The 18,256-nt window shown below is 44.1% G+C and overlaps 3 protein-coding genes across 3 annotated transcripts in view; 2 read left to right on the top strand and 1 right to left on the bottom strand.

The window, feature by feature from the left end:
* The window catches only part of LOC311114707 (arf-GAP with dual PH domain-containing protein 1), a 28,282-nt gene extending 19,240 nt beyond the window's left edge, over positions 1–9,042 (top strand). Inside the window, 3 exon segments of the mRNA XM_084189944.1 lie at positions 5,823–5,894; positions 7,401–7,632; positions 7,840–9,042. Coding sequence (XP_084046070.1) covers positions 5,823–5,894; positions 7,401–7,632; positions 7,840–7,868 — 333 coding nt within the window. The 3' untranslated portion in view covers positions 7,869–9,042.
* Positions 9,043–9,101: 59 nt separating this feature from the next.
* On the top strand, positions 9,102–12,415 carry uts2r4 (urotensin-2 receptor 4). The gene has a single exon (XM_084189945.1). The coding sequence runs from the start codon at positions 10,398–10,400 to the stop codon at positions 11,463–11,465; it is 1,068 nt and encodes a 355-aa protein (XP_084046071.1). The 5' UTR covers positions 9,102–10,397; the 3' UTR covers positions 11,466–12,415.
* A 1,259-nt stretch (positions 12,416–13,674) lies between these two features.
* lgals2b (lectin, galactoside-binding, soluble, 2b) lies at positions 13,675–17,630 on the bottom strand. Its single transcript, XM_084189942.1, has 4 exons — positions 17,584–17,630; positions 15,451–15,530; positions 14,748–14,907; positions 13,675–14,213 (listed from the first exon to the last, which is right to left on the bottom strand). Exons 1-4 carry the CDS (start codon positions 17,584–17,586, stop codon positions 14,067–14,069), a joined length of 390 nt encoding a protein of 129 aa, XP_084046068.1. The 5' UTR covers positions 17,587–17,630; the 3' UTR covers positions 13,675–14,066.
* Between the last annotated feature and the right edge of the window lie 626 nt (positions 17,631–18,256).

Below are 18,256 nucleotides of genomic sequence, written 5' to 3'. Positions count from 1 at the left end.
GAATGTGATGTCAAAAAAGCAGAACATCTCTTTATTACAGACAGACCTCTCCACATCTTTACAACCATTGACTCTATATGGTTTGACCATGACAGTTTACAATCTAAGGTAACGCCAAGTAATTTAGTCTCCTCAACTTGTTCAACAGCCACACCATTCATTACCAGATTCAGCTGAGGTCTAGAACTTAGGGAATGATTTGTACCAAATACAATGCTCTTATGTTCAGGACCAGTTCATTACTGGCCACCCATTCCAAAACAGACTGCAACTCTTTGTTAAGGGTTTCAGTGATTTCATTAGCTGTGGTTGCTAATGCGTATATGGTTGAATCATCAGAATACATGGACACATATGCTTTGTTTAATGCCAGTGTCAGGTCATTGGTAAAAATATAAAAGAATAGAGGGCCTAGAGAGCTGCCCTGCGGTACACCACACCCTACATGTTTGACATTAGAGAGGCTTCCATTAAAGAAAACCCTTTGAGGTCTATTAGATAGCTCTGAATCCACGATATGGCAGAGGTTGAAAAGCCATAACACGTGTTTTTTCAACAACAGGTTATGGTCAATATTTATTTACAGAGAAATAGCATTGTATTTGGTCAAACACCATTTTTTCCAACAGTTTGCTAAGTGCTGGCAGCAAGCTTATAGGTCTGCTGTTAGAACCCGTAAAGGCCACTTTATCACTCTTGGGTAGCAGAATTACTTTGGCTTCCCTCCAGGCCTGAGGACAAATACTTTCCTCTAGGCTCAGCTTAAAGATATGACAGATAGGAGTGGCTATAGAGTCAGCTAGCATCCACAGTAGCTTTGCATCTAAGTTGTCAATGCCAGGAGGTTTTCCACCTCTCCCACATTAACTTTACAAAATTCAAACTTGCAATGCTTTTTTTTCATTATTTATTTTTCATGCATGAATACGATGGCTCACTGTTCTAAGTTTGCCCACTTTGCCAATCAAATTATCATTAAAATAATTGGCAACACCAAATGGTTTTGTGTTGAAAAGCCATCTGATTCGATAAAAGATGGTGTTGAATTTGTCTTTCTGCCCATAATTTCATTTAAAGTACTCCAAACCCTTTTCCATAATTATTTATATCACTGATCTTGGCTTCATAATACAGTTCTTTTTTTTTTTCTTTTTTTTTGTCACATAATTTCTCAATTTGCAGTAAGTCAGCCAGTTAAATGTGCAGCCAGACTTATTAGCCACTCCTTTTGACCCATCTCTTTCAACCTTAAAGTTTTTCAATTCCTCATCAATCCATGGAGCCTTAACAGTTCTAACAGTCAGTTTCTTAACAGGTGCATGTTTATCAATAATTGGAAGAAGCAATTTCATAAATTCATTAAGTGCAGCATCTGGATGCTCCTTATTAATCACAACAGACCAACAAATATTTTTAACATCATCCACATAAGATTCACAGCAAAATATTTTGTATGATCTCTTATACACTATTTTAGGCCCAGCTTTTGGAGCTTTGGCTTTCCTGGATATAGCCACAATATTGTGATCACTGCATCCAATGTCTACGGATACAGCTTTAGAACAAAGTTCTACAGTATTAGAAAAAATTTGATCGAGACATGTGGATGATCTTGCTCCTGTAGTGTTTGTAAACACCCTGGTAGGTTGATTAATAACCTGAACCAGATTACAGGCACTGGTTACAGTGAGAAGCTTCCTCTTGAGCGGACAGCTTGTTGAAAACCAGTCAATGTTCAGGTCCTCAAGAAAGTAGACCTCTCTGTTTACATCACATACACTATCAAGCATTTCACACATATTATTTAGATACTGACTTTTAGCACTTGGTGGCCTATAGCAACACCCCAAAAGATGTGCCAAGTGAACCTGCAACCACAACACTTCAATAACACTTGACATAAGATCTTCTTTAAGCATTACAGGGATATGGCTCTGAATATATACAGCAACATCTCCCCCATAAGCATTTCTGTCTCTTCTATAGATGTTATATCCTTGTATTGCTACTGCTGTATCATCAAATGAATGATCTAAGTGAGTCTCAGAAATGGCTAATATATGAATGTTATCTGATGTTAGCAAGTTATTGATTTCATTAACCTTATTTCTAAGGCTACATTTATTAATATGGGCTATTTTAGCCTTGGCTCTCTCATCCCTTCCAGGCTTCTGGGAGGCAGGGTGGTCAATGAGCCTGTCATAGCGGATGTAAGCAATGTCCCCACGCGCTCTGGCAGCTTTCATGGCTGGGATAAGTTCTTTCCTCTTCTGGCGCACAGCTTCAGGATAGTCCTTGTTGAGGAAGATATACGTTCTTGTCAAGTTCTTGGCTCTTTCCAGAACAGCTACCTTGTCCTTGAACCTCAGGAACTTGACCACTATCGGCCTGGGCCTGTCACCTGGGCCGGAGGTGGGATTTCCAGTCCTGTGGGCGCGCTCCATCTCAATCTTCCTGAGGTTCATCTTCAATTTCTCAGAGATCATTTCCCTCACTTTGTCCTCAGACTCCGTCCAGGTCTCGTGGAGATTCTGCAATTCCGTCCACAACCATGTTGTTCCGCCTTGATTGTCCCTCAAGATAGTCTGATTTATCCGTCATTGTTATCATGGATTCACACACAGAACTGATGTCCTCTCTCAATGACTTACAGATTGTTGTCATCTTGCATTCTCCTGTTTCACCTCATCGAGCTGACCCTGGGAGAACTGCAAACTGTTCTTGACTTTAATCTATTTTCTTGTTGTTGTAACAACTGCTTGTAGAACTATTTTTGTTCATTTAAAAGATCCTTCACCTGTGATAGAGAGACACCACTGTCCTCAACGGTACTCCCGCCGGCTTTGGTCTTTGTCATGGAAGCTAGCAACTTAAGGTTACACTGTTACTCCTCGCAGTTCCAGACAGGACAGGTCACAGGGAAGATTGAACACAACAAACAGCAGGGATCTAGACAGCCACAAACCCGGGACAACCCGCGGTCTCAGCCACAATGGCTAACCGTGTCGCGGGCTAGCTGCTACGCCAAATAGCTCCTCAGACCCGGCCTTGGTCGGCAGGATCACTGGACAGAGAGTAGCAGTCCCAGCAACTGATGCCAAATGCGTCGCAGGATCCAAACTAAAAAGTTAGCTAGCTACTAAGAAACTCTCCAAAACACTTTCAAAACAACAAACTTTTCAAAACAACAAACCAAGCTCTCCCTCGTTCCGCGTTCAACAGGAAATGTTCAACAGGAAGTGACGACCCCTTAACCTAACCTTAACCCCTAACCCTAACCCCTAATTCTAACCCTAATTCTAACCCTAACCCTAAATTCTAAGCCAAAAATAGCTTTTTCCTTGTGGGGACCGGCAAAATGTCCCCACTGGTCCGGATATTCCTTGTTTTATCATCCTTTTGAGGACTTCTGGTCCTCACAAGGAGAGTAAAACCAAAAACACACACAAACACACACACTGTCCTGTAAGTGGTTCATTCTTTAGCAGTCAAGTTCAAGGACTTTGATAACGAGACATTCCTCCACACCCTTAAACCATGCAATCGACCTTCAATCAATTCTATTTGTTTCTCCCATTGTATTTCAACCTGCTTTTGCATTCGACCTGACTCTCTGTATTGTCTTTCTATCTGGTTTCATTAAATAACATGGAGATACTCAGAGTCAAACTAAGACTAAATAACATGGAGATACTCAGAGTCTAACTAACCTGTCGGTTGCTCTATATCTCAATTTCAAAATGTCTCCATCGACTCTGTTTGATTGACAGCTGAATCACTGTGTGGAGAGGCTTGCCAGGGAGCAGAACATGAACGCACGCACGCACGCACGCATGCACACACACACACACACAAACACACACACACACACACACACACTGTGTTTAATCACTGTGTGGAGAGGCTTGCCAGGGACTAGAGGGAATAAAGGGCTGGTACACTGATAGACTTAATCACTTAGGGAGAGGTTCACACACACTCATAGACACACACACACAGAACCAAGTGCACACGTGCACACACACGCACACAGACACACACACACTGTGTTTAATCTGTCACTGTCAAGTTTCCACATGAAATAGCTTTCTAACCTGCTAACCTAACCCATTTTCCCCTCACACACACATTTGTAAAGAGAGAGACACTCCCTAAATGAATCAGGAACACTTTTATACACACTCTTGACTTAACAAGGATATTAAAACATTTAAAGAGGACAGCTTGTCAGTCGGTGGGGACTGACATGTCATCATTATTTGACTGACTCAAAGGAGATCAAAGTGGCTGCTCTGTGATGTGGTGTCTTGTCCCTAGGACCAGGAGAAAAACACCTGGGTCGAATTCAGTAGGAAGAACACATATTATGTTATCTGTTGCTAAATGTTTTGCTACTGTGTGCCTTACTCAACAGGACCCTTGGTCCTAGTTTTCTATCTGCTGTGTGAGTTGATAGTTGTGACTGATCTGGGCCTGTATCCACAAAGTGTCCCAGAGTAGAAGTGCTGTTCTAAGATCAGTTTAGCCTTTTAGATCATAATGGATAACATCCTAGATCAGCACACCTACTCTGAGATGCTTTGTGGATATGGGCCCTGGTCCATCTGCTGTTGCTTTGTGAGCTCCTGGTGCAGCAGATAGCCTAGCGGTTAGCGCGTTAGGCCAGTAATCAAAAGGTCGCTTGTTCAAATCCCCGAGCCGACAAGCTGATGTGCCCTTGAGCAAGGCACATCAGCTAGTTGCTCTGGATAAGAGCGTGTGCTAAATAACTAAAATGTTGTTGTTTCCTGGTGGTGTTTTATCCTTCTGTAGTTGCTATGTGGGGTCCTGGTGGTGTTTTATCCTTCTGTAGTTGCTATGTGGGGTCCTGGTGGTGTCTTATCCGTCTGTAGTTGCTATGTGGGGTCCTGGGGGTGTCTTATCCTTCTGTAGTTGCTATGTGGGGTCCTGGGGGTGTCTTATCCTTCTGTAGTTGCTATGTGGGGTCCTGGGGGTGTCTTATCCTTCTGTAGTTGCTATGTGGGGTCCTGGGGGTGTCTTATCCTTCTGTAGTTGCTATGTGGGGTCCTGGGGGTGTCTTATCCTTCTGTAGTTGCTATGTGGGGTCCTGGGGGTGTCTTATCCTTCTGTAGTTGCTATGTGGGGTCCTGGGGGTGTCTTACCCTTCTGTAGTTGCTATGTGGGGTCCTGGGGGTGTCTTATCCTTTTGTAGTTGCTATGTGGGGTCCTGGGGGTGTCTTATCCTTCTGTAGCTGCTATGTGGGGTCCTGGGGGTGTCTTATCCTTCTGTAGTTGCTATGTGGGGTCCTGGGGGTGTCTTATCCTTCTGTAGTTGCTATGTGGTAGCTTATCTATCTATACGCCTGCTGTGTGTAATAAATAAATAAAAAATAGAAAATAAATACAAGTGTGTCTCATCTGAAGCCAAACAGAGGACAATAATCTCTCAGTGGGGGAGGAGCAGACATACACTGACTCTCTCTCTCTCTCTCTCTCTCTCTCTCTCTCTCTCTCTCTCTCTCTGTCTCTCTCTCTCTCTCTCTCTCTCTCTCTCTCTCTCTCTCTCTCTGTCTCTCTACCCCCCTCTTGCTTTCTCTCTCTCTCCCTCCCTCCCTCCCTCTCTCTTCCTTCTCCTCTTCTCCCTCTTTTTTAAATCTCGCTCTCTCCGTCTCTCTCTTTCTCTCTATCTCTGTCTCCGTCTCTCTCTTTCTCTCTTTCTATCCTACTTTCTCTCTCTGTGTGACTCTGCCTCCTTTACTCCCCCCCCCCCCCCCCCCCCCCTCTCTCTCTCTCTCTCTCTCTCTCTCTCTCTCTCTCTGCAGCATACAGAAGGGTTTAAGAAGCGTTGGTTCACCCTAGACCACAGACGTCTCATGTACTACAAAGATCCCCTGGTAAGACTGGTTTCACATGCACACACCCACACACCCACTTCTCCCAGGACTCTCTTATAGGCCAATGAATAGAGAGGACATCATGTTTTATATATATATGATTGATATCAAAACGTTTGAAAGGACTTCATAATGAGTCATGAAGCTTCCTCTTGCTGTATCAGGTTAGTACAACATGTTCTGTGTTAGTTTTAACAACGAGCTGCTATGTAGAGGCGACTCGCTAGACAGTAATCTGATACTTCTATCAGAAAACTATCAAACCACACACACACACACACACACACACACACACATCAAACGATGAAAGCAAAGAGGCAGTGAACTCACTAGCACCCTCTCTCAACTCACCTCACATCAACACCTAAATTAATATTGTCTAGATGTAACACTATGGAGATTCTGTAGAGTTGGTATGAGAGAGATGTCGTGCTAAACTTAGCGTGCTAGCGTGGTTTTAATCACCCAGCAGTCGTCATCACACACTTACAACAATGGAAACTTGAAAGCACCGGGGAGCGCTAGGGAGAGCCAGACCTAGCAAGAAGAAGTAGCTCACTAGTGCAATTTAGGAAAATAAAAGGGGGAGCCTTACACTCGTTTGGACAGCTAAGTTGCCTTCATCAAGGTTTCACACTGGGGCTGTTAGAGAGAAACATAGACCGGTTTTGGTGAGGCGTATCTCTTGTGGAGCAGTTATGAAAATAAAAAGATTGAAGACTGAATCTGCGTCCTAAATGGTACCCTATTCCCTTTATAGTGCACTACCTTTGACCAGGGATCTTAAGGCTCTGCTCAAAAGTAGTGCACTATAAAGGGAATACGGTGCCATTTGGGACACACCTTGTCTGTTTGATGAAGTAGACCACGTTGTGTAGCCAGCCAATGCAGCCAGCCATAGACAGGCTTTGACCAGCACTCTCGTGCCAGCAGAATAGAAATGGGCAGTGTTAGCGGATAATTGCTGCAAAGGTTTTACATGAAAGAAGCTGGTCAGTGAATGGCAGTTTTAAGAAGTAGAATGTGAGATGAAGTCAACTCTACAGTGTAACTGTGTGGATATACGGTACAGAACGTAAAGTGGCAGGTTAAGTTGTGTGTAGACTGTAAGTAGTTATGGCATAGTTGGCACCTGTTCCCTAACCTCACCCCTCTCACCTCACCCTCACCTCACCCCCTCTACCTCACCCTCACCTCACCCCCTCTACCTCACCCTCACCACCTCACCCTCACCTCACCCCTCTCATCACACCCCCTCTATCTCACCCACACCCTCACCTCACCCCCTCTACCTCACCCTCACGTCCTTTACCTCACCCTCACCCCCGCTACCTCACCCTCACCTCACCCTCACCTCACCCCCTCTATCTCACCCACACCCTCACCTCACCCCCTCTACCACACTCTCACCCTCACCCTCTCTACCTCACCCCACCCTACCTTACCCTCACCTCACCCCCTCTACCGCACCCCCTCTACCTCCCCCTCCCTCCCCTACCTTGGCAGGATGCCTTTGCCAAGGGTGAGGCTTTCCTAGGGCACCAGGACCATGGTTACAGCGCTAGCCCCGGCCTTCCCGCCGGAACCCACTGCAACGGCGCCTGGCAACATGGCATCACCATAGTAACGCCCGAGCGCAGCTTCCTGTTTACCTGCGAGACGGAGTTCGAGCAACAGGATTGGCTGAAACACTTCAATGATGTCATCAGCATCCAGATGTCCCCTCAGGAGTACTCCAGTAAGAGATTATAACCTCTTATGACTGGTTATTAAGGGTTTATTAACATCTATGTGTGTTTATAAGCATACCGATGTCCCCTCAGGAGTACTCCAGTAAGAGAGGACCGTTTGTTACTGTTTATAAAGGGTTTATAAACATATATTGCTGTTCATGTTTGGTTATGAAGTGTTTATTAACAACTGTCCTCATGTTTGTGTTTTGCAGTGGAGGCTATGTTCAGACACAAGCATTGATGGACCTGTGGCCTGATGGACCCTTCCTCCTCTCATCCTCTCCTCTACCCATCCTCTATTCCTCCTCTCATCCTCCTCTCCTCTACCCATCCTCTATTCCTCCTTTCATCCTCCTCTCCTCTCCTCTACCCATCCTCTATTCCTCCTCTCATCCTCCTCTCATCCTCCTCTCCTCTACCATCCTCTATTCCTCCTCTCATCATCCTCTCCTCCTCTCCTCTCATCCTCCTCTCCTCTACCCATCCTCCTCTCCTCTCATCCTCCTCTCCTCTCATCCTCCTCTCCTCCTCTCCTCTATTCCTCCTCTCATCCTCCTCTCCTCTCATCCTCCTCTCCTCTACCCATCCTCCTCTCCTCTCATCCTCCTCTCCTCTATTCCTCCTCTCATCCTCCTCTCCTCTCATCCTCCTCTCCTCTACCCATCCTCCTCTCCTCTCATCCTCCTCTCCTCCTCTCCTCTATTCCTCCTCTCATCATCCTCTCCTCCTCTCCTCTCATCCTCCTCTCATCCTCCTCTCCTCTCATCCTGGAGATCACCAAGACTCTTGAATTAGGTTTAGCTGTCTTTGTCTAAGAAAGAAAGATGTACAACACACTACACTGCCGCAGTACATGTCATTATTGTCAACCATTGTGCCTTACACTAAGTCATTATTGTAATGTCTCAGATCAATGTGAATTTAAATGTTTACCGGTAAAGTTCCCTATTAATATCTTGTGAATTGTGTTTTTGATGGGTGAGTTTTGTTAGGAGATATGTAAGATATACGCGACATTTGAATATAACCATGGTTAAAGTTCAACCCTCTTAGGGTTGTGTATAAACAGTTAGTGGGGATTTGTGATAGTGCCATCTTGTGGTGTTTCAAGGATATGACAAATCTCTATTTCTAGATATCATGTATGACCTAAGATATTTTCACCCTCTTATTTTAACACGTCTAGACTGAGGAGACGTGCAAAGAATATAGAATTGATTGATACATATTTGTCATTCATCCCATGTCATGTTTTTATACATGTTTTGTTATCAAGGGAGTTTTACATTATAGAAGAAGATTGGTTATAAATGATATTGTTTGAGGTACTACTAACCATCAGTTTCACAATACTTTATAAATCAATGTATTGGTCCTTGTCCCCTGTCGTTTTAAAGATGTTCAATATTTGAAAGTGACTTCTAATGAGTTGATGTGTGAGATACAGAGATAGAGATTGAATGATATGTCAGTGTGTGTGTGTTCATGTATGCTAGGGTGTATGTGTCCTCGTGCATCATATGTGCCTACCTGCATTTGTTTGTTTGTGTGTGTGTGTGTGTGTGTGTGTGTGAGACTTGCGTTTTGTGTGTGTGTGTGTGAACATTTTAGTGCCAGCGAACCAGGGGTGTTTAAAACTGCACCCAGGTGTTTAAAGAGAGCGGGGCCAGGGCTGAGGTGAATCGCTCGTAAATCCATAGTCATGCTGGTTACACGTATACGTGAGAGAGAGAGAGAGAGAGAGAGAGAGAGAGAGAGAGAGAGAGAGAGAGAGAGCAGGAGAGGGAAAAGGGACAAAGAGGGAAAGGGGACAGAGGATAGAGAGAGGGAACGAGAGTAAAGGAGTGTAGTTGAAGGACACCAAAGAAGACAGACACAACAAAACTCTTCTGAAGAGCTGTGGAATTAAACAATAGAAGGGGACCCCAGTTCCTTTATTGGAACACCCAACATTGACCTATATTGAGAGGTACCAAAAATGACCATCCACCATGCAAGCTGAGAACACAAGACAAACTAACCTCTGGATACAGTCTGAGAGGATCTGAATCAACCACAAACTTACCAATGACAACACACTGTCAACTCAGGACATCAAGCTACTTCCACTCCCAAGTCACCGGTGCAGTTCAACTCCTCAAGAGACTGAAGCGTCTATCTACAGTATCGCCTCGTTTTCATTCGGCGCCCACGGGAAGGGAAGGATGATGGGAGTGTGGAGGAGCTGGTGCGGGGATGTGAAAACTGAGGGAGATAAGAGACACTCGATGAGGTGGACTTGTCAGCCATGTGCTGGGTCACTTTAAGACTACCCTGGGGATTAACAGTAGTAGTGGAACTGAAGCCACAGTTGAAGCTTCTCTACACTTTCTGTTGCCTGTTTTCCTATTGGATTTAGATTCAATTTAGATAAGTCACAGAAGGCCAAAGACGATTTATGTGTTTTGAAGTTTAAAAAAATCTGTCACGTACACAGTTTACAGCAGGTTTAAAAGGTGCAGTGAAATGCTTACATGCTAGCTCCCTCAACAATGCAGTACAATTGTGGTTTTTGTCTTGTTTTGTCTGTTTTTCACTGAATCTTATGCAATGCGGAAAGTCACTTTGACTTGCAATTATTCTCTATTCACTCCAACATTGAACACTTTTTTAAATTCAGTTTGGAATCCCATAAGCAACTCTTTCAAATCAATTTGAATACTAATAATAATAACAACAGTTTATCCCAGTAAAGCTATCACTTCATTGTAGGGAAGTGCTGGCCTTATTTATGAACTCAAACCTATCCCGAAGGATGAACCAGAGCCAGACGGGGCATGTTTCCGGGGGCTCCGGCAGTAGCTCTGGAGGGGGTAGCTCCGGAGGTGGTGGTGGGGGTTTGTGGGTGACCTCTCTCCTCGGCGCTACCCTCCTAATCATGCTCGCCTTGGGGGTGGCAGGTAACATCTACACCCTCTTCATCATGCGTTCCGCAGCACTCCGCCGGTCCGGCTCTATGTACATCTACATACTCAACCTTGCCCTCGCCGACCTCCTCTACCTCTCTACGATCCCATTCGTCATCTGCACCTACTTTGCTCACGATTGGTTGTTCGGCGAGGCCGGTTGCCGGATCCTCCTGAGTCTTGATCTCCTCACGATGCACGCCAGCGTCTTCGTCCTGGTCGCCATGTCGTTGGAGCGCTACCGGGCCGTGGCGAAGCCGTTTGTCGCCCGATTATCCAGCACGCGGGGACGGAAGGTAGTGGCCGCCGTCATCTGGTTCGTGGCGTTTGTCCTGACACTACCAATGATGATTATGATACGGCTGAGGGAAGGGAAGCCAAACGCGGCCGGGAACGTCAAGCGGATCTGTTACCCAACGTGGACCCAAGAGGCCTTCAAGGCCTACCTCACCGTCCTGTTCCTGACCAGCGTCCTCGTACCCGGGTTAGTCATTGTTGGTCTCTACGCTGGCCTAGCACGTCAATATTGGACTGCTCAGGCTAGCTTGGGAGGAAGCAGCCGTTCAGCGAGAAGACGAGGCTTAAAACAAAAGGTAGTAAAGATGATTTTTAGTATCGTCGTGGCGTACTGGGTGTGTTTCCTGCCTTTCTGGGGGTGGCAGTTGGCGCAATTATTTTCCCCGCAGTCCCTCAGGGCTCTGTCTCCTGCCACTCACAGTTACATGAATTTCTTTGTAACGTGTCTGACCTATGGGAATAGCTGTATTAACCCTTTGTTGTACACCCTCCTGACCCGGAACTATAAGGACTATCTGGCTCAGAAGGGTCAGAGCACAGGGTCAAGTAGGGGAGACCTGGGGTCGGCAGCCGGAACACCCCTACAGGAGCTATAATCAGAGTAGAGGTGAAGTATTTTGACGTGACACAAGCAGGAACTATTATACTTTACTTAAATCCTTTTTCTCCTGGGGAGGATAGGTCATCCATGCAGGAACTATAAAAGACTGGAAGTTAATTTGACGTGACACCAAAAGCACTATCGCCAAAGCATTTCTGATATGGCATTTTTTAAATTTTGGGGCAAGAGCGGCCTCCATACAAACAAATAGGTTTTTGAGTAATCAGTGCGGCGTAAGTTGACCTATCAACATGGCTTACTCTAAACTCACAGTAGTTTTTGTATTTTGACATAATCTGAATATTATTGGTATATAGTTATACAGATGTAGGATATTAATGTGAGCCAGTTTGCTACATCAGGAAAATAATCCTCCAGCAACAGGAAATTATAATTATTATGTGGATTATAATTAATGGACATTTTTGTAGGGATTGATAAATTTTTCGTAAAGGGATATCAGGTAAAGTGGAAATGTCAAACTTCACCAACCTTTTTAAACCTCAAAGCCTTTTTAAACCTCAAACCTATACGTTTTTAATATCCCATATTGCAGCAAAGTTGTCCTGCAACAGGGTGATCAAATTAAGACCCTACATCTGTAGCTATAGCTATTTGACATATTTTGCCAGGGGATTCTAATTTGCATTCATCATGTAGTCTGCTGTATTTCTTGTCACATATTGACAAGAATGTCATTTAACAAGTCACTATTCATTTTTTTTACTTTTACTTTTACTTTATTGTCATATTGCCAAAAAAGTGCCAAGATAATTTTCTTGGTTGATTTTCTCATCTTGTATTCCTTTATTACAGGATAATTCAACTAAAGTTTTGACTGATTGATTTTGAGGTAAAATGACTACAATATTGCCCTCTGCTGGCAAAAGTTTTAAAGTAAGTAAAGTAACTTTCACATGCAGTAAAATGTGTGGTACTCAATTGTAAAGTATGCACTGTGTGTGTCTCATTGGTGGCTAGTTTCCTCATTCTATGTGTCTATGATGGACCCCGCTGACCCACACACACACACACCTACCCCTACCTCCCCCCCAACACACACACTCTTACACCTACCCTCACACTCTCCAGACCGCTGCCTCTCGCCAGGGAATGTGGTCCCACCATGCAACATTTCACAGCCTTGAGGCAGGTCTCTTCGTGTTGTCCTGTAAATTGTCTCTCAGGAATGTCTATCGTTATTCATCCTGCCAAAATAGACTTACAGGACCACACCACAGACTGGCCCGCTTGGATATGGATTATATCAACCATTTGACCTGAATAACTTGAGATGATTGATGATGTTAATTGTCCTTCAACTGACAGTTCTTTAGTTAATTACTTTAACTTCAAGTTAGTTACTTGAGCCCAGTTTATGAAGTTTGTGTCAATCAATATCTGCTGGTCTGCTGTTGACTGAATGATATTTGTCCTATTGCACGTGTGCACCCAAAGAGTGGGGTCACAGCCAATTATCAACGGCAACCCTGGAGCAATTAGGGTTAAGTGCCTTGCTCAAGGGCACATCAACAGATGTTTCACCTTGTCAGCTCTGGGATTTGAACTAGCAACTTTTCAGTTACTGGCCCAACACCCTAACCGCTAGGCTGCCTGGCGCCCTTGAGATCTTGCTGCTCAGCCTTAGTCCTGACTCAGCACTGATTAGCGTCTGTCGTAAAGACTGAGACAGAGTTAGCATTGAATTGGTATCAACCACTAGTACTACTAAAAAGCTACTACAATTCCTAGAAGGCCAAGTGTGAGTTCAGTCCACTGATGTTCCAGTTCCCCCAGAGAGACAGACAGACAGACAAACAGGCAGGAGGCAGGCAGGCAGACAGAGAGGCAGGAGGCAGGCAGACAGACAGGAGACAAGCAGTAGGCAGGCAGGAGACAGGCAAATAGACAGACAGGCAGTAGGCAGGCAGGAGACAGACAGACAGGCAGGCAGACAGACAGGAGGCAGGTCAGTGACAATAGACTGTATAAGTGAGTCACTGATCTAGTGAGTTCACAGTTGACTATGTGATGGTGGGAGACCATGGTTAACACCCAGGCTACACAAGTGTATGTGTGTTTGTGTGTAGAAGAGGGTTAACACCCAGGCTACAGTCTAATAAACAGTCATGTGTCTTGCTCTGATGATGTCATGACAGACTGCTATAGGAGTATGGGGGAGAGATGGAAAGAGAAAAAGAGAATACACTAAATCAAATCAAAGTTTATTGGTCACAGATTTGCAGATGTTATCACAGGTGCATCCAAATGCTTGTGTCTCTATCTCCAACACTAGTGTGTAAGGAAATAGAGAGTCGGTCTCATTAAGGACACACCAAAACCATTCAAAGATGATACAAAAGCCACATAAAGATATTGAAAACATTGTTTGCTTTCACAGTGGTGGTTTTATTAACATATCTGGAGTGGTCTCTCCACAGGTTTCAGGTAGAGGTGCATTTGGCAGTGGCGCAACCTAGAGGGTGTTTCCTCTCAATACACAACGTACACAATAAGAGCTCTGAGTTGGTATAAATAAATTCACAGGTATTGTTTCAAAGGATTTAGACAACGGTCAGAGGTTAAAGCTCAACCTCTATTTGACCTTGAGGCTGATGACCTTGACATCTCCGTCAACCATGATGTGGTTGTACTTGCAGTCGCCAAGGCGATTGGGAAAGTCCATCATGTGACCGTCTGGCAGCTTGATGTAGAACTGCTCGTTGGTGAAGTTGAGGACCAGCTGGACGGAGGGATGAGAGACAGAGAGAGAGAGAGACAGAGAGAGAGAAAGAGAGAGAGAGAGAGAGAGAGAGAGAGAGAGAGAGAGAGAGAGAGAGAAAGAAAGAGAGACAGAGAGAGAGAGAGCGAGAGAGAGCGAGAGAAATGTTTAGAATCTCATTTACCATCAATGTGTCTTGCAGTCTGCAGCAGTCAGGCATGGGAGGGTAGAATCTTTGAGGCAAATTGTAATGATCTACTGCTTCATTTCTGTAGACTTTATTTGAATGGTTCCTGGTTAATGATAATTTGTAATGATTAAATCCAACAGTTAGGCGGGTTTACACTGGCTTCCTAGTGAGCCAAATCTATGAGCCATTGAGATTACTAAAACGTATCTCCTCTATCAGATGTACTTATATGATAGATGCAGTTATAATCACCAGTGTAGCCTGACTGTTGACTCTAACTGTTAAATATTATATTTTACAGTTAGAGTCAACAGACTGTGTGCCCAGACTGCCCTATGATCAAATGTTAAACTGGTGACACACACCTTGAACTGCTCTCCATCCTGGAAGGGGAAGTGGCCATCCTTCTGTTCGTCTCCCCAGCTTCCTCCAGACAGAGAGTTACACACGATCTGTCCGTTGTCAAAACGAGGGTTGAAGTGGAGGGCAAAGTTGTCACTGTCGTGGCCGATGTTGATGGAGAACCTATGAGGGGTGGAGATGGAGGAGGGGGGAGAGAGAGAGAGATGGGGAGGGGTGGAAGATAAAATGAAACTTGAAACAGGAAATTGGATATGATAATTCAGGCGAAAAATGTTAACACAATAAGTTCTCCATGCTCGTGGTTTGTTTTTGTTTGGCCAAATTGAAATGCAACCATGTCTATAACCATGACAACCTACTTGTATGTAATTTATATTGTGGGCTGCAAAGGCCCCCAATGTGACATCCAGGGCTACAAATACTGAAACTTGAAACCAATAGTTGAAACCAATAGTGACTTTCATGTACTGTACGTGCACTGTTTGCAGTGTTTCTCATATATGCTTTTTGTTGGTGGGCTGCGAAATACCCCAAAAGTACAATCAGGGCTACAAGCACAAATACATTCAATTGAAACCAAGTGTCAGGATTCTGCTACATCCTGGGAGTGAGCAGTGGGTGAGGCACTAGGAGAGTCTCTAGGAGTAATGCTAGGGGGAACACTGTGTTGTGTTTGGGTTGAAAGGTGAAATGTCATGATCTTACTTAGTGGCTCCAGACTTGGTCTTCCCTGTGAACGTCATCTCCTGGCCCTGCTTGAAGGACATGTTCTCCACACGGAACGCCTAGGAAGGAGATAGGAGAAATTAGACAACTAAGGAGTTAACAAACAGGATAAATACACAGTAATAAGCTTCTTACTGCACTGAGCTCATAAAAAACCCCAGAAAACAGTTACCTTGCCAAATAAACAGTACAAATGGCAAAGACTAAGAGTAAATGAGAAGTGGTGAAAATAAGAATCCCATTGGTCTGCAGAATTTGGTTCCCATAACAGGGATAATGTTCATCTAGGCCCAGTTGACATGACCCTTTAGTTTATCATCCTTAAGTGTCAATGACATCTGTATGAACTTTGTGTTTCTGTAAACTTTGTTATCCATAACTGTGGCATGTACTAGTGCATAAACTTCACAGCACAGCAGGCTGCTGAGGGGAGGACATCTCATAATAATGGCTGGAATGGAGTGAATGGAATGGTATCAAACACGTGGAAAACCATGATGAGTTCCATACTACTCCATTAATTCAGTTCCAGTCATTACCATGAGCCCATCCTCCCCAATTAAGGTGCCACCAGCCACCTGTGCTTTACAGATTCGTATCAGCACGTCTGTGGTGCACATGTAACCACGGTAACAATTAAGCGCAGAACCTAAGGTCAGGTTATCTTGTTCAGTGTTAATGATCAACCTTATTGGGGTAGTGAGTGAAACACCCAGAGGTAATAAAACCATATCTGGCTCCCAGATCTGTTTGTACTAGACGACTCCTATGATCATTGTCACGCCATGTTTGCACAATCAGATCTGGGATCAGTCATAAAATACCGAACACAGGGTCATAAAAGCAGGAAAACAGGAACTAAATGTTGTTTGAATGCTGTTTGACCGTTGAGATTGTCACAAAGTGGTCACAAGGAGACAGTAAAGTCATAAAGGGTTTACAACACTGAGACTCAGTCTGTTGGACAAATAGAGGATGAAACTAGTGATTCAAAGATGGGGTAAGAGCCTACCACACGCTCTGTCTGTACCACAATCTGTGGTGTGTGTGTGACACTGCATCATCAATGATGCTATAGAGATTCACATAATACCTCTCTTCAAACAACATTGGTTAGATCTAGTCAATGATAGGCATTGTGTCCTCTGTATCAGTGGGTCAATGTCCCTGGTATCACATGGTATTAGTCACGTAGAAGATATAGTAGTTAGACCCTATACCTGGGCCACACCTTAGAACACTGCACCACCTGTCTCTGTATCTCAGATCAATTATTAGTTAATCATCAAACAGGTGGAGTCGAGTGAATTCTCAAAAACTCTGTAATTCGTTGCGGATAGAATCCATTGACATTACACACTTCTTGTGGTTCAAAGCAACAAAGTTAGCCACATTTATATTCTGACACAATATTTTTAGCCTGCAGAACTATTGGGTATTCTACAATCTAAAGCAGGGCCCTCCAACTCTGTTCCTGAAGAGCTACCGTCCTGTAGGTTTTTGCTACAACCCTAATCTAGCGCACCTGATTCTAATAATTAGCTGGTTGATATACTGGATCAGGTTCGTTACAACTGGGGTTGGAGCGGAAACCTACAAGAGGGTAGCTCTTCAGGAACAGGGTTGGAGAGCCCTGATCTGAAGACTGTAGAATATTAATGCGTCATCCTCTCACTTTTTACAACCCTGAATCGAACTAATCACCAGACTTTAACCACTCACAATAATTCAAAGTACATAAAGATAAGGAACACTATTGCAAAAGACCACAATGAACCATATATTGATTTTATGGACTGTCACTGTAGTAGAATAAATAATATTGGCAATGAAAGTATTTTAATCACAGACTCATATTAAATGCCAGTTGTCCCAAGGTTATGTGTACTGTAATAGTAATAAACATGATAACACAGTATCAAAGGAAAACATCAGTTTCAGGAGCTACACGCAAACTTACCAGCTAACTCCCTGTCCCATTACCTTGGATTGACTTGCCCTTTAAAGGGAGGTGTTTAAACAATGGATTTGACATGATATAGTGTGTAGATAGTTTGATAGCAGAGAAAGTTGATAAAAGAATAGTTCTGAATGAATTACAGTCATACGTACCATCTTGGCAGTCTTCTATCTGAAATCTCTGCAGAAAAAGCCTGAAAAGTGAGACAGTTTGCATTGTACAGTCTGGTATTGTAGAAAGGGCAGGGTTTAGAAATGCGTACTAACCAATTAGAGAATGAGTTGTAAAAGTGGTGACCAATCAGGGCCAAGAATATCACTAGCCTACATTTCCAATCAGGCAATAGAAGGAGGCAGTGGAGCCTGCTGAGGGGAGGACGGCTCATAGTAATGGCTGGAATGGAGTCAATGGAATGGTATCAACCACATGGAAACCATTCCAGCCATTATTATGAGCCATCCTCCCCTCAGCAGCCTCCACTGGAAGGAAGTCAAATATATTTAGAGGGAGTTGCCAGAGAATGTCCCAAATGGCACCATATTCCCTATATAGTGCACACTTTCTTTCTCTCTGCAGGCCCATAGGGCTCTGGGCTCTGGCCAAAAGTAGTGCACTATGTAGGGAATATGGTGCCATTTGGGACATATTTCTCAAAAGGGTGGAGGGCCCTAATAATATAATAATATGCCATTTAGCAGACGCTTTTATCCAAAGCGACTTACAGTCATGTGTGCATACATTTTTACGTATGGGTGGTCCCGGGGATCGAACCCACTACCCTGGCGTTACAAGCGCAATGCTCTACCAATTTGATTTCTTTCTCTT

The sequence above is a fragment of the Coregonus lavaretus genome (genome assembly GCF_964263955.1).
Source record: "Coregonus lavaretus genome assembly, contig: HAP1_SCAFFOLD_395, whole genome shotgun sequence".
Classification (NCBI taxonomy): Eukaryota; Metazoa; Chordata; class Actinopteri; order Salmoniformes; family Salmonidae; genus Coregonus; species Coregonus lavaretus.
The sequence above is the reverse complement of the archived record's forward strand: the minus strand, read 5'-3'. Positions and strand labels throughout refer to the sequence as shown.